The sequence below is a fragment of the Heloderma suspectum genome, chromosome 4, assembly GCF_057233095.1.
Source record: "Heloderma suspectum isolate Gila_16-S chromosome 4, 16-S_ref, whole genome shotgun sequence".
NCBI classification, from domain to species: domain Eukaryota; kingdom Metazoa; phylum Chordata; class Lepidosauria; order Squamata; family Helodermatidae; genus Heloderma; species Heloderma suspectum.
This window is the reverse complement of record NC_139461.1, coordinates 5,699,840-5,714,637: the sequence shown is the minus strand read 5'-3', so window position 1 is coordinate 5,714,637 and position 14,798 is coordinate 5,699,840. Positions and strand designations below refer to the sequence as shown.

General features: G+C 52.4%; 1 protein-coding gene across 1 annotated transcript in view; it reads left to right on the top strand.

Annotated features, from left to right (window-relative positions):
- The window catches only part of KIFC2 (kinesin family member C2), a 48,459-nt gene that overhangs the window by 12,762 nt on the left and 20,899 nt on the right, over nucleotides 1-14,798 (top strand). The window contains exons 4-7 of the mRNA XM_084847932.1: nucleotides 1,069-1,324; nucleotides 3,199-3,386; nucleotides 4,589-4,654; nucleotides 5,111-5,248. Coding sequence (XP_084704058.1) covers nucleotides 1,069-1,324; nucleotides 3,199-3,386; nucleotides 4,589-4,654; nucleotides 5,111-5,248 — 648 coding nt within the window. The remainder of the gene's footprint in view (nucleotides 1-1,068; nucleotides 1,325-3,198; nucleotides 3,387-4,588; nucleotides 4,655-5,110; nucleotides 5,249-14,798) is intronic.

Sequence of the window (14,798 nt, the reverse complement as noted above, 5' to 3'; positions counted from 1 at the left end):
GTGGAGGGGCGTGTGAGCCCATCATGTATGCTGCCCTTGCAGGAAAGATGGGATATAGGATGACCACGAAGATACCCCATGAAAGGTCCAAGAGTCTTCCTGAGACCACGGCATCTCTTGGCCAGATATCCCAGTCTTGGCTGTTGCCCACCAGTCCGACGCAACAAGCCGTAGTATGGTGAATGCTGCCCCCAAATGGAGACCCAAACGGGCACAAAGAGATCCTCCTCCTCCTTTTGGATCCTCCTGCTTTAACGGATGGAGGCAAAGTCTTCCAGCAGCCCCTAGACAGGAAGGGGGCACCCACGCCCATTGGCTGTGTATGAAGCATGGGAATGGGGTGGGGGTCTCATTTCAACACCAAAAGGGCCCTGTGGGTGATGGGACTCTTTCTTCCCCACTCTTTGTAGCCCACGCTCTTTTTTGCCCCAGCCTGGCTCAGTATTGGAAGTGAGCCTGGGTAACAGGTCGTGGGGGAGGGAGGTATGGGAATGGGGAGAAGTCAGCTCACCCCACTGGCTCAGCCCCTTTGATGTTCGCATTGGCCTCCCCCTCCCCCCCGCTTGATACATGAGCAGGGCAGGCACCAGAACAGTATGACCAGCTTGGAGGAAATTACTCCCCTATAGCAGGGGTGTGCAGAAAGCAGGTCTCCAGGTGTTTTGGACTTCAACTCCCAGCATTCCTGACCATTTGCCATGCTGGCAGGGGCCCCTGGGAGTTGAAGTCCAAAACATCTGGAGATCCACCTTCTGCCCACCCTCTGTACTATAGAGTAAGGACCACAGCTTCATAGATCTCCTTCGTTTCAGATCCTGTGCACATCATCCCCTTTCCTGTGGGATTCACACAACCTGGTAATAGGAGAAGAAACAGTGGAAGATACAGGGAGAGGGAATCCAAGGAGAGCGCAAGACACCCCCCCCCCCCGCGTTTTCCTGCCCCTTCTACAAGGCGTGTTGCGAATGTCATTGTCTTCCTCTGTTCTCTTCCTCTGTTCTCACCTACTCCTGACCCCGACCTGCTTGTCCGCTGGGTTCTGTGTGCTTCTGCGCCCCCCGGCCTCAGCCTCCAGAGTCCCCACTCCTCTCTGTGATGTCCCACCTCCTCTCCTTCTTGGAGCATTACACCCAGATGCAGCAGCTGCAGGAGAAGGCGGGCGAGTATCGCTCCCGCCTGCGCACAGAAGAGCGTCGGCGTCGCAAGCAGCTGCGGGGGCTGAAGAGGGCCTACAGGCAGCGGGTGAAGGACAAGCTCAGCCTGATCGAAAGCCTGGAGGGCGTCATCTGTGAGCAACAAGGCCTCCTGGCAGAGATGCACGAAGGCGAGTCCAGCTGCCCCAGGCGCACCCTCTTGGGCAGGGGGGTTCCAGATGGGTGGGGGAGCGGGGAGGGGCTGATCCGCCTCTCTGCCACCATATGGTTCGTGGTAGCACTGCTCATTTTCATATCTAAAGTACTGCTCTACTTCTTCACGGAGTTTTTCTAAATAATATGGTCAGCAAATAGGATAAGCCGTGCCAGCTTTGCAGTAAGTGAATTGCTAGAGCTGGCCCGGCTGCTTCCAAGAGCTCATTTGCTCATTAAATAAGGTAAAATAAGATTGGCAAAAACTAGCCTGATTTGTTAAACCAAGAAGGAACTCCTCTGCAAGTTAAGCAAGGAAGGATTTGCGAGAGCCAAGCTGCTGTATCGAAAAAGAATCCATGGCAAGAGCAACTCTGCACGTTAAGAGGATCAAGACAAGATTTGCAAGGGCTAAGCTGCTGGATCAAACTTGAGTTCTTTATAAGAGAGAAGTGTTTTGCAATTAATCTGGTCTTATGTCTGCACTGGACTTCTCTGTAGTCCGCACAGGAAATGGGGCCATTGCGAGGTCATAACTGGATCCTGGGCCAGTGGTGGGCTGTGGTGCCGAGGAAAGGCAGATAGCGTTCCGCCTGGGGCTTCTCACACTCAGCAGGAGATACGCAATGCCATGCAGGGTGGCCACCTTTTGCTGCTAGACCTGCTGTCATCACCATTGCCCATGTGGGCTAACGAAGGACCTCCATGCAGGTTCAAGCCCACCCAGCCATTCAGAAGTGTGAAACCAGAATATTCCATCCATTAATTCAGGGCTGGGCAACTTTGGAAGCCCCCCGGGGCCACACTCCCTGGGGTGTCCCACACTCCTTGGGTTGCTGGGGAAAAAATGCTGGTTTGCTGCTCATTTTCAGTGGCAAACAACTGAGGAAGCCTGAAATGGCCAAATCTTGCTTGTTCTCAAGCGAGCTGTGTCCACTCTTGGCTTCTTTAGTAGTTTGCCATTGAGAATCAGCACTAAACCGGCGATGCTTTTGCCACCATGAATTTCGGTGGCAGCAAGGGCGTGTTGCTAGCTCTGGGTAGCGCCCTCCTTCATTCTCCCCGCCTGGGGGGTGGCGAGGGCAGTATGCTGCCAGCCCCAGCTTGGAAAGCCAGCCTCAGTGCAGCAGTCCGCATCCCCGCGAGCCCCTTTGGCCAGGGGATTGGCCATGCTGCCCCTCCTGCAATCCAGAGGGTGAATGATCATGGCCAGCGAAAGGCCCCGTGATGCAGCTCAGTCACTGCACCTGCTTTGCATGCTAGAGGTCCCAGGTCCCGTCCCGGGTTGCAGGGCGGGGAAAAAATGCTGATGGCCCAAGATCCGGAGGGCCACGGTGGGTCTCCAGAGGAGACTGTCAGGCAGGTTGCGAAGTCCAGCATGCCGCCCTTCAGACCGCCGATGCCTGGCCGGGGCCCCCGCTGGTGGGGAGCAGCAGCTGCGGCTGGGGTTGCCAGATTCACTGGTACGCCTTGAAGCGTCCTGGTGTGCCAGGAGACCAGGCCACCATGGTGTCTCCCGCTTGCCCCCTGGTCCTGTCCCCCTCCCTCCCCCGCATCCTGCTGTAGCTGGTCAGGGCTCCAGCTGCACCACACGGCAAGCCGGGGTGAGCCCGGGGGCGGCAGGACTGGGGAAGGGAAGCTGTGGCGACCTCGTCTTCTGCCCCATCGGGAGGAGTCAAGGCAAATGTCTCCTGGCTTTGAAATGGGCTGCCCCGGAGGCAGCTGCTGATGCTCCCTGCTCTGGTCCAGGCCCTGCCCGTGGAGACCAGGCCCTCCCCTTGCCCTCCCCGCCCCCCAGGCCTGCTCCCCTTGCCTGTGGTGGTGACATACCTTTTGGATCTCCTCTGGCCAGGGGTGAGGCTGCCCTCAGCCCGCCTGCTCTACCCAGTGGCCCCAGTGGGCGTGCACCAGCTGGTGGAGTCCATCAGCGCCCTGCAGGGGGAGAGGAGTCGGCTGGCCGAGGAGGTGGCAGGCCTCAGGCAGCAGGCGGAAGAGCAGGAGCGAGAGAAGCAGCGGCTGGCTGGGAGTTTCCACTATCAGGTGAGTTCTAGGTTTGGTGGGCATGGTTTATAGCAGCCTCCCCCAACCTGGCGCCCTCCAGGTTTGCTGGACTACAAGTCCCATCATCCAGGCCCAGCAAGGCCATTGGCCAGGGTGGCTGGGGATAATGGGGGTTGTAGTGCAATGCATCTGGAGGGCGCCAGTTGGGGAAGGGTGTTTTATTGTTTCCTTTATGGCTCTACAGTGTGGCTTTTATAGTTGTAATTATTGTCAGCTGCCTTGAGCTTTTGAGGAGAGGCGGGACATACAGGGGCTCAATCAACCCAGCTGTAGGCACATGTGGGAATGAGTGCCAACATGTGTGTACAGGGGAGAAACATCTGTCTGCATCAGGCACATCTGCTCCCAGAGATAGAGCAACCTAGCATGCTCTGCCGTTTATCATATTGGAGGAAAATGGAGAATATATTTCTAGATGTGGGGCTTTCCAGGCAGTGTTCACCCCATCCACACTTATTGCACAGCTGTTGTCCAGGTGTTGCACCCCCTCAAACCCCACCTTCTCCATGACACTTTGCTACACTCCCTCATTCCCTATACCTGGCTTTAATGGAGCTGAAGAATGTCTAAGTGAACTGGACGCCTTGCGGAGGGGCTGTAGCTCAGTGGTGGAGCCCCGGCTTTGCATGCAGCAGGTCCCAAATTCAGCCCCCAGCATCTCCAGGTAGGGCAGGGAAAGACCCCTGCCTCAAACCCTGGAGAGCCACGGCTGCCAGTCAGTGTAGGCCATACTGGGCTAGGTGGACCAAGGGTCTGGCTCGGTATAAGGCAGCTTTCAATGTTCCTAATGCTGGTTCTTCCACTGTGACCCACATCCTGCCTCCCCCCCCACACTTGTCTTGAAGGGCAGAGTGTAAGCTCCTCAGGGCAGGGATCTGCCTTTCAGTTTGTTGCTCTGCAAAACACCATCCATGCTCTGCTACTTTTAGCTTTGTTAACATTGTGCCATCGGGGGCCCTGGTGTTTTACAGACTAAATGTTTTTGTGGCCTCCTTGGGTTTCCAGTGCCTCTTTTGAGGCTGCTGGCTGGTTCCGCCTTGTTGCTCAGCTGGCAGATTTGGTGCCCGCCAGAGAAGGCCTGCTCCAGAGTCAGGCCCATGGTGGGGCCCAGCCTGCTTTCCCCTGCCACGGCCCCCTCGGCTGGGAGAGGCTGACATGCCTGGTGCTGCTTGTCCCGGCAGATCCAAGGTCTGAAGCAGCAGATGCAGGAGCGAGAGGAGGAGCTGGCCCGGCTTCGCGTGGGCAGGGTGAGGAAGGCCTGGCACCCCACCCCCACCCCAGGCCTCCTGCTTGGGGAGAGCCAAAGGCAGAGAGCGGACGTGGGAGGGAGAATCCATACCTGGGCCTGTGCGCTGGGGCAACGGAGGAAGCCCGCAGAGGGAGGCAGGGAATGGCGCTGCCTGGAGGCGCTTCTGGACTGGGGGATCTGGGCCGTGGTCATCCTCTGGGGTCTCGCCTGCCCTTCAGGAGGGGCGTGATGCTTGCAGAGAGTGGAGAGCAGACCTTTGTAAGAAGCAGGGGAGGCTGGTGGCTGCAGTGTCAGCGGGGTGGTGAATCTGCTCCAGGTTTCAGTTAGAACTCTAAAGCACTTTGGATAGTTCTGTTAGAGTTCTGACTGCAACTGGGAGTGGGTTCACCGCCCCACTGACACCACAGCCACCAGCCTCCCCTGGGAAGAAATGAGCTTCTGTTTTGTCCCCCAGGGAGTGACAGACTCGGAGAAGCGGATCTACAACCTGACGGTGGAGAACGAGGGGCTGAAGCAGAGCCTGCACGTCACTCAGGGCCTCTTGCAGCAGCTGGCCATGGTGTCCGTCCAGCCCCCGGCCCTGCTGGCGAAGGTGAGCCCCTTCCTCCGGCCGCCTCTCCCCTCGTGCAGGCCGAGGGTGGCCTCGCTGTGTTGACATGCCTGGCTCCGCTCATGAGGGCTCCTTCACCAGCCCTTTGCTTTGCCCAGAATCCGGCCCCGCTGGTGCTGGCAGGAGACACATCCCTGCATCGAGATGTGCCGCTTCTCAGAAGCATCTTGGGGGAAAGCTGTGTCGCTTTCCCCGGGGAAGGGAGCTCTGTCGTCAGTGCAGGAAGGTCTCTGACCACGGCTGCATGGACTCGAAACACCCCTGCGTCTCGGCTGCTGGGCAAGGGGTGGAAAGTGCCGGCACAGCACACGTGGTCCCTAGCGCAGCTGCGTCCTGGATGTGCCCTCGCAGAGGGTGGCCTGTTATTCAATGCCTTCATAGAACAGTAGTGTTGGAAGGGGCCTCTAAGACCATCGAGTCCAACTTGTGGACTTTGGAAAAAACACACACATAGGTACCCCTTTGAAAAGAGTACTTGAAGTAAAGTTTGGTCCATCGGAAGAATCCAGCATCCACGGTAGGGTAACACCACTCTTAGGACGAACTGAAATGTCACAGTGAGCAAGCTTTCAAGCTCTCAAGAGCTCTTCCTCATGCAAATGTTAAGCAAAGGGGAGCAGGGGATCTGACATGATCTTAAAGCCACAATGTGTGCAGAATGAAACAGTCTTAAGATGGATTTCAGGAGTTGTTCTGCAGACTTAATTATGGTCACTAAATTTATAGTGTGTAGCTCAGTATGTGTTTTTTGTTTTAGTCAAAAGTAAGTCCTTTCGATCTGGAATGAGACTGCAGCACACAGGAAGGGGAGGTTTAATCCTTCCCTCCCCAGCTGTGAACTCCTGAAAATGTACCCCTTCCCCCGGCAGTTTGTTGTTGTTGTTCAGTCATTCAGTCGTGTCCGACTCTTCGTGACCCCATGGACCATAGCACGCCAGGCCTTCCTGTCCCCCGCTCTCTCCCGGAGCGTGCTCAAGTTCATATTCACTGCATCGGTGATGCTATCCAGCAATCACATCCTCTGCCGTCCCCTTCTCCTTTTGCCTTCAATCTTTCCCAGCATCAGGGTCTTTTCCAGTGACTTTTCTCTTTGCATTAGGTGGCCAAAGTATTTCAGCTTCAGTATCTGTCCTTCCAATGAGCACTCAGGGTTGATTTCCTTTAGGATTGACTGATTTGACCTCCTTGCAGTCCAGGGGACTCGTAAGAGTCTTCTCCAGCACCACAGTTCGAAAGCATCAATTCTTCGGCGCTCAGCCTTCCTTATAGTCCAGCTCTCACAGCCATACATTGCTACTGGGAAAACCATAGCTTTGATTAGACGAATCTTTGTCGGCAAGGTGATATCTCTGCTTCTTACTCTGCTGTCTAGGTTTGCCATAGCTTTCCTCCCAAGGAGCAAGCGTCTTTTAATTTCATGGCTGCAGTCACCGTCTGTGGTGATCGTGGAGCCCAAGAAAATAAAATCTGTCACTGCTTCCATTTCTTCCCCTTCTATATGCCAGGCAGTGATGGGGCCAGATGCCATGATCTTAGTTTTTTTAATGTTGAGTTTCAAACCAGCTTTTGCACTCTCCTCTTTCACCCTCAACAAGAGGCTCTTTAGATCCTCTTTGCTTTCTGCCATTAGGGTGGTATCGTCTGCATATCTGAGGTTGTTGATAATTCTCCCAGCAATCTTAATTCCGACCTGTGATTCATCCAACCCGGCGTTTCTCATGATGTACTCTGCATATAAGTTAAATAAGCAGAGCGACAATATGCAGCCTTGTCGTACTCCTTTCCCAGTTTTGAACCAATTGGTTGTTCCATGTCCGGTTCTTACTGTTGCTTCTTGACCCTCGTACAGGTTTCTCAGGAGACAGGTAAGGTGGTCTGGTACTCCCATGTCTTTCAGAATTTGCCACAGTTTGTTGTGATCCACACAATCAAAGGCTTTAGCGTAGTTAATGAAGCAGAAACAGACGTTTTTCTGGAATTCTCTTGCTTTCTCCATGATCCAGCAAATGTTGGCGATTTGATCTCTAGTTCCTCTGCCTCTTCGAAACCCAGCTTGTACTTCCGGTAGTTCTCGCTTCACATACTGCTGAAGCCTAGCTTGTAGGATTTTGAGCATAACCTTGCTGGCATGTGAAATGAGTGCAATTATACGGTAGTTTGAACACTCTTTGGCATTGCCCTTCTTTGGAATTGGAATGTAAACTGACCTTTTCCAGTCTTGTGGCCACTGTTGAGTGTTCCAAATTTGTTGGCATATTGAGTGCAGCACTTAACAGCATCGTCTTTTAGGATTTTAAATAGCTCTGCTAGAATACTGTCATGTCCGCTAGCTTTGTTGTTACTAATGTTTCCTAAGGCCCACTTGACTTCACTCTCTAGGATGTCTGGCTCAAGTTCAGTGACCGCTCTATCATGGCTATCGGGGACATTAAGATCTTTCCTGATCTTTCCTGTAGAAAGATCTTTCCTGTAGAAGAACTACACATAGTTCTTCTGTATATTCTTTCCACCTGTTCTTAGTCTCATCTGCTTCTGTTAGGTCCCTGCCTTCTTTGTTCCCCCAGCAGTTAGTACTACAAAAAAAGCTCCTATTGGTGCCAGTGGGAGCTTTTTCCTAGCACTAACTGCTGCATGGGGGGAGGGATTTTCAGGGGGAGTCACAGCTAGGGAGGAAGGGATTAAACCTCCCCTGCCCATGCACTGCAGTCCCAATCAACTTGGGGTCCCTGCACTTACTTTCAAATAAAACCAAAACCACATAATTCACAGTGTGTAGCTCCCTACCAAAACATCTAATTTGACCTGTCTGTCAGATGCTAAGCAGATTTTCAAGTTGCACTGAAAGTTTCTGGGGCCAAGAAACAAAAATGGCTGATCCCATTATTTAACAATATAACATTTAGCCATACCCCTGATCTCTCTACAGCCCTAACCGGAATGTGCTCTGGTCTCTTGAGAGGCAGGGAAAAGAAATAAAGAGAAACATTGTTTAAACGTGGTGTTCAATAGGTAAAAAAATGGCAATGAAGCCAAATTGAGTAGCATTACCTAGCGGCTGGAGGGCATATAACCCCTCCCTCCTTCCATCTCTGAAAAGGTGGGGTGAGCTGCATAGCTGAGTGGGGATTTGAACCTGGGTCTGCCCAGTCCTAGCATTGCAGTGACTCCCTCTTGTGCCGGGTCTTGCAAATCCGGTGGCCAAGTTCAAAAGTGTTGGTCTCCGAACTGCAGTAGTGTAAAGCCACAGTAGAAAAATTAGGACAGCTTCCCCACCCTCGTGCTCTCCAGATGTGTTGGATTGTAGCTCCCATCATTCCCAGCTGTATGATGGGAATTGCAGTTCAACACGAGTGAAGAATGCCTGAGTGGGGAAGGCAATGCAAAACAGCCAGCATGGGGCAGCATCAAGAGCCAGTGTGGCGCGGTGCCTAGAATGCTGGGCTGGGACGTGGAAGATCTGGGTTCTAGTTCTCCTCGCTGGGCGACTTCGGGCCAGTCACTGCCTCTCAGTGTAACCTACCTCGCAGGGCTGTTGTGAGGATGGAATGGAGAGGAGGAGGAGGAAGATCGTGCATGCCACCTTGGGCTTCTGGGAGGACAAGGTGGAATGTAAACGCAGCCCGCTCCGCGAGCCTGGAGTGAGCCTGGCGCTCTGCTCCGAGGACCTCGGCAGCAAAGTGCGGCAGAAGCTGGAGGCGCCGCTGTGCCTGGCGGCGCGCGCGCCTGCGCGGGCTCCAGCTCGCCCCGGAGGCGCAGGCGAGCGCGGCCCCCTTGGCCGCCAGAGGGCGAGCGCGGCTGTCCGGGGCCCCGCCGACCGCCGCGTCCGGACAGGGCGGAGTCCTGGGGCCAAGGTGCGGGGTGGGTCTTCCACAAGCAGCCGGCGTGGGGATGGGGGGGCGCTAGCCCCTCGCCACCTGCTGCGGCGCCAACCGGATCACGGCCCCTGCCGTCTGCATGGGCGGGGGAAGGAGCTCGTCGGCGTGTTTGGGAGCGGCGAGGAGTAGGCAGCGGGGGCCCAGTCCGGACTGGGGGTGCAATTGGGGTTACAGGGCTGCTGCTGCCCTGCCCAGCGGAGGTCTCCGTCTGGATCTGGGCCCCCCGGGCGGGCTTTTCAGGAGAAAGAAATCCTGCCTTCCAGGGCAAACCGCGCGCGCGCTGGCTGTAGGATGCTTTCTTCCCTCCCACTGCAAGACCAGCACCCTGGAGCTTTTCCAAGGAAAGGAGGGAAGGGAGATGACAGAAGAGGGGAGAAAAGTGGAGGTGCCTTGCAAAGAATGGGGGAGTTACAGGGAGGCGCTCTCCTCTCCCAACATTTAGTAATTATACTACAGTTAGTATAAGGTTCTGAAGCTGCAAAGGAAACAGTATTCGACTTCAGTTTCTAGATCTCGTCAACTCTCTCAGTTTTAAAGAAACTCCCTCCTTATTAAACTCCATATGCTCAGTTGCACAAAATCTTAGTTTCCCTTGCACAATACTTTGCCTGCTGCATAACGCTTGTCCAGCTGCCTGTTAGAATACACCCTTCTTTGGGGTGGGGGCTTGTAGTGGGGAAATGGCTTGGAGGGGAGGGTTAACCCTCTCCGCCCCAGTGCCCCTCCCCTGATCTTCAAAGCAGACACAGGAGGTTTCTGATTAGGGAAATAACCTGGGGAGATCCAGATCATGTCTGGTTCGACTTTGGCCGCATCAGAAGGTTCGTCCCGGAGGAGGCAAGGTGGGGAAGCTGCCTCAGGTGGCAGCCTGTGGAATGGAGGGTGGAAGCGGATTGGAGACAAACGGACAGTGGGGCATAAGCCAGCAATAGGTTCTCCTGTACAAGCTCCCCTGCGATGAACAGGAGCTGCACAAGGCTTGCAAGGTGCTTAGTCCAGCTTCAGTCCTTGAGGCTCCTTTGCATAGGTGCATTCTTTGTCATGCCCTGCTCTGACCTGGAGGCTTGGGCGGCTCTTATAATAGAATCATAGAATAGTAGGGTTGGAAGGGGCCTACAAGACCATCAAGTCCAACCCCCTGCTCAATGCAGGAATCCAAGTCAGAGCATCCCCGACAGAGGGCTGTCCAGCCTCGTCTTGAAGGCCTCCAGTGTGGGAGAGCCCACCACCTCCCTAGCTAATGGGTTCCATTGTCGTATTGCTCTGACAGTCAGGAAGTTTTTCCTGATGTTCAGCCGGAATCTGGCTTCCTGTCACTTGAGCCCATGATTCCATGTCCTGCACTCTGGGATGATCAAGAAGAGATCCTGGCCTTCCTCTCTGGGACAACCTTTCAAGTACTTGAAGAGCGCTATCCTATCTCCCCTCAGTCTTCTCAAGGCTAAACATGCCCAGTTCTTTCAGTCTCTCTTCATAGGGCTTTGTTTCCAGTCCCCTGATCATCTTTGTTGCCCTCCTCCGAACCCTCTCCAGCTTGTCTGCATCCTTCTTAAAGTGTGGTGCCCAGAACTGGACACAGTACTCAAGGTGAGGCCTAACCAGTGCTGAGTAGAGGGGAACTAGTCCTTCCCGGGATTTGGAAGCTATGCTTCTATTAATGCAGCCCAAAAGAGCATTGGCCTTGTTTGCAGCCACATCACATTGTTGGCTCATATTCACCTTGTGATCTATAACAATTCCAAGATCCTTCTTGCTTGCAGTGTTGTTGAGCCACGTATCCCCATCTTGTAACTGTGCATTTGGTTTCTTTTTCCTAGGTGCAGAACTTGGCATTTCTCCCTATTCAATGTCATTCTGTTGTTTTCTGCCAAACGCTCCAGTCTATCCAGATCACTTTGAATTTTGTTTCTGTCTTCCAAAGTCTTAGCTATCCTGCCCAATTTGGTGTCATCTGCAAATGTGATCAGCATTCCCTGCACCTCCTCCTCCAAGTCATTAATACAAATCTTGAAGAGCACTGGGCCCAGGACTGAGCCCTGCGGTAGCCCACTCGTTACCTCTCCCCAGTTGGAGAAGGTCCCATTGATAAGCACTCCTTGAGTCCGATTCTGTAGCCAGCTCTGGATCCACCGGATCGTTGTTTCATCTAGCCCACTTTGAGCTAGTTTGCTCAACAGGATATCATGGGGCACTTTGTCGAAAGCTTTGCTGAAGTCGAGGTATATGATGTCTACAGCATTGCCACGGTCCACCAAGGGAGGTTACTTGATCAAAAAATGGGATCAGATTTATCTGGCAGGGCTTGTTTTTGACAAATCCATGTTGGCTTCAAGTAATCACTACATTGTTTTCAAGGTGCTTCCAGATGGATTGCTTTATCATCTGCTCCAGAATTTTCCCAGGGATTGATGTCAGACTGACTGGTCTGTAGTTCCCAGGTTCCTCCTTTTTAACCTTTTTGAAGATAGGGACAACATTAGCCCTCCTCCAGTCCTCTGGCACTTCCCCCGTCCTCCATGATTGCTCAACGAGAATAGACAGCGGTTCTGAGAGTTCTTCTGCCAGTTCCTTTATGACTCTAGGATGCAGTTCATCTGGCCCTGGAGATTTGAACTCATTCAAAGTAATGAGGTGTTCCTTGACCATATGCCTATCGATCTCAAGCTGCAATCGTGCCCCTTCAGCCTGTACTTCGCCTTTGCCAGGGGGCTCCTAGACCCTCTTTTGGGAGAAGACTGAGCCAAAGTAGGAATTGAGCACCTCTGCCCTTTCTTTGTCATCTGTTATCATTTTGCCATCCTTATTTAATAGCTGAACAACCATTTCTTTCCTCTGCCTTTTACTATGCATGTAGCTGAAGAAAGCCTTTTTGTTGCTTTTAGCCTCCCTCGCTAACCTCAGCTCATTCTCAGCTTTAGCCTTCCTGATGCCATCCCTGCAATTCTGTGCTACCTGCCTGTACTCTTCCTTTGTGGCTTGGCCTTCTTTCCACTTCCTATTTTGTTGTTTATTCGTTCAGTCACTTCCGAGTCTTCGTGACTTCATGGACCAGCCCACGCCAGAGCTTCCTGTTGGCCGTTATCACCCCCAGCTCCCCCAAGGTCGAGTCCGTCACCTCCAGAATATCATCCATTCATCTTGCCCTTGGTCAGCCCCTCTTCCTTTTGCCTTCCACTTTCCCTAGCATCAGCACCTTCTCCAGGGTATCCTGTCTTCTCATGATGTGGCCAAAGTACTTCAGTTTTGCCTTTAATATCATTCCCTCAAGTGAGCAGTCTGGCGTTATTTCCTGGAGTATGGACTGGTTTGATCTTCTTGCAGTCCAAGGCACTCTCAGAATTTTCCTCCAGCACCACAATTCAAAAGCATCTATCTTCCTTCGCTCAGCCTTCCTTATGGTCTAGCTCGCGCAGCCATAGGTTACTACAGGGAATAGCATTGCTTTAACTATGCAGACCTTTGTTGTCGGTGTGATGTCTCTGCTCTTCACTCTTCACTCCACTTACTGATGTGTCCTTTTTTGTTTTCAGGTCACCTCTAATTTTTTTTGAAGCCACATTGGCTTCTTCTGTAGTCTTCCACCTTTTCTTCTTGTTGGAATGGTTTGTAATTGTGCCTTGAGAATTTCCTTTTTTAAAAGCTCCCACCCATCTTAGACTCCTTTTCTCGTTAGCGTTGCTTGCCATGGGACCTTACTGATCATTGTTCTGAGTTTATTAAAATCAGCTTTCCTAAAATCCAGGGTACGCATTTGACTATACTCGGCTTTTGCTTCCCTTAGAACCAAGAACTCAAGTATGACATGGTCACTTTCCCTCAGAGTTCCTGTAACTGCTACTTTACCCACTAAGTCATCTCTGCTGGTTAGGATCAAGTCAAGGATATCTGATCCTCTAGTTCCTTCCTCTACTTTCTGTAGGAGGAAGTTATCTGCCACACAAGTCAGGAATTTCCTGGAGGGGCCATGTTTTGCAGAATTTGTCTCCCAACAAATATCGGGGAAATTGAAGTCCCCCATTACTACTACATCATGCTTCCTTAAAACATTGGCTATTTGTTTTTCAAAAGTTTCATCCTCGTCTTCTCCTTGGTTGGGTGGCCGGTAGTAGACTCCGACCACCAGGTTCCTTTTATTCTTTCCTCCATTTATTTTGATCCAGATGCTCTCGATGGGGCTACCCAACTCATCCTCCTGTATTTCTGTGCAGAGATATGTCTTTTTCACATACAGTGCAACCCCACCTCCCTTTCTGTTCCCCCTGTTCTTTTTGAACAAGTTACATCCTTCAGTTGCTGTATTCCAGTCACAAGAGTCATCCCACCAAATCTCAGTTATACCTATCAAGTCATAATTTCCCTCCTGTATTAAGAGTTCAAGTTCGTTCTGTTTGTTTCCCATACTCTGGGCATTAGTATATAGACATCGAAGACCGTGTGCTTCATAGTCTGGCTTTCTTCCTACATGTGTCTGAAGACTATGATTGGGCGCTATTAGAGCTGTTCTCTCCGTTGCAGTGCATGAGCCTACGTCCATTGTTACCCCCAACATTACATCTCCCTTCCCCGTAGGATTCAGTTTAAAGCCCTCCTGATGAAGTTCTTCATGCTGTGGCCAAACATATTCTTCCCGGCCTTTGTGAGGTGCAACCCGTCCCTTGCCAACAGCCCATCTTCCAGGAAGTATAGCCCGTGGTCCCAGAATCCAAATCTCTCTCGTCGACACCACCTTCGTAGCCAGTCATTCACCCGGAGCATTTTTCGTTGCCTTTCTATCCCTCTTCTAACTACTGGAAGGATGGATGAGAAAAGTATCTGGGCCCCAAAGTTCTTGAGTTTCCTCCCCAAAGCTTCAAAGTCTGACGTGATTTCTTCGTAGCTCCACTTGGCGGTATCATTTGTTCCCACATGGATGAGAAGAAAGGGATACCTGTCAGTGGACTTTATGACTGCAGGCAACCTTTCAGTCACGTCTCTAATCCGTCCTCCTGGGAGACAACATACCTGGCGAGTCCACGGGTCTTTGCAACATACTTGGGTCTCGATCCCACACAGCAAGGAGTCTCCCACTACTACCACTCTTGTTGTTGTTGTAGGCCTGGGTTTCATCGCCTCTGTTTGACTGACCTTTAGCCTCTTGCTCACTCTCATGTAGGTTCCCCTGTGATTCTTCCTCTGCAGGCTGTCCTCCAGTCTCATCCGCAAGTACCTGGAATCGGTTCCACAGCTCCACTGCGTCCACTGGTGCAGAGTGGCGTCTAGTTCTTCTTCTCCTAACTGTCACCCTTTTCCACGGAGTATCCTCTACTCCATTTTTCTTCACCTCAGCATTTCCCACTGCCTCATCTTGCTGTTGCTCTTCAAGCTTCTGGTCTTCCCTTTGCTGCTGTAGTTCCCCCATTCTGTCCAAGAACTCTTCGGGTTCTCTTATTCCCCGGAGGGTCGACAGTCGCCGCTCCAGTCCACTTACTTTTTCTTCCAGCGGCGTGATCAACTTGCACTTGTTGCAGGTGTAGGCCATGTGTTCTCAGGCAAGAAAACAAACATTGCACAGACCTTGCAGGTCACCACCACTGGTGAGTCTTGTCCTTCCATAGCCTCTTTTCCCTTTTTGTGTCTAGCTTTGTGATTGTTCTGGACTAGCCTGTGCCTGCTCCTCT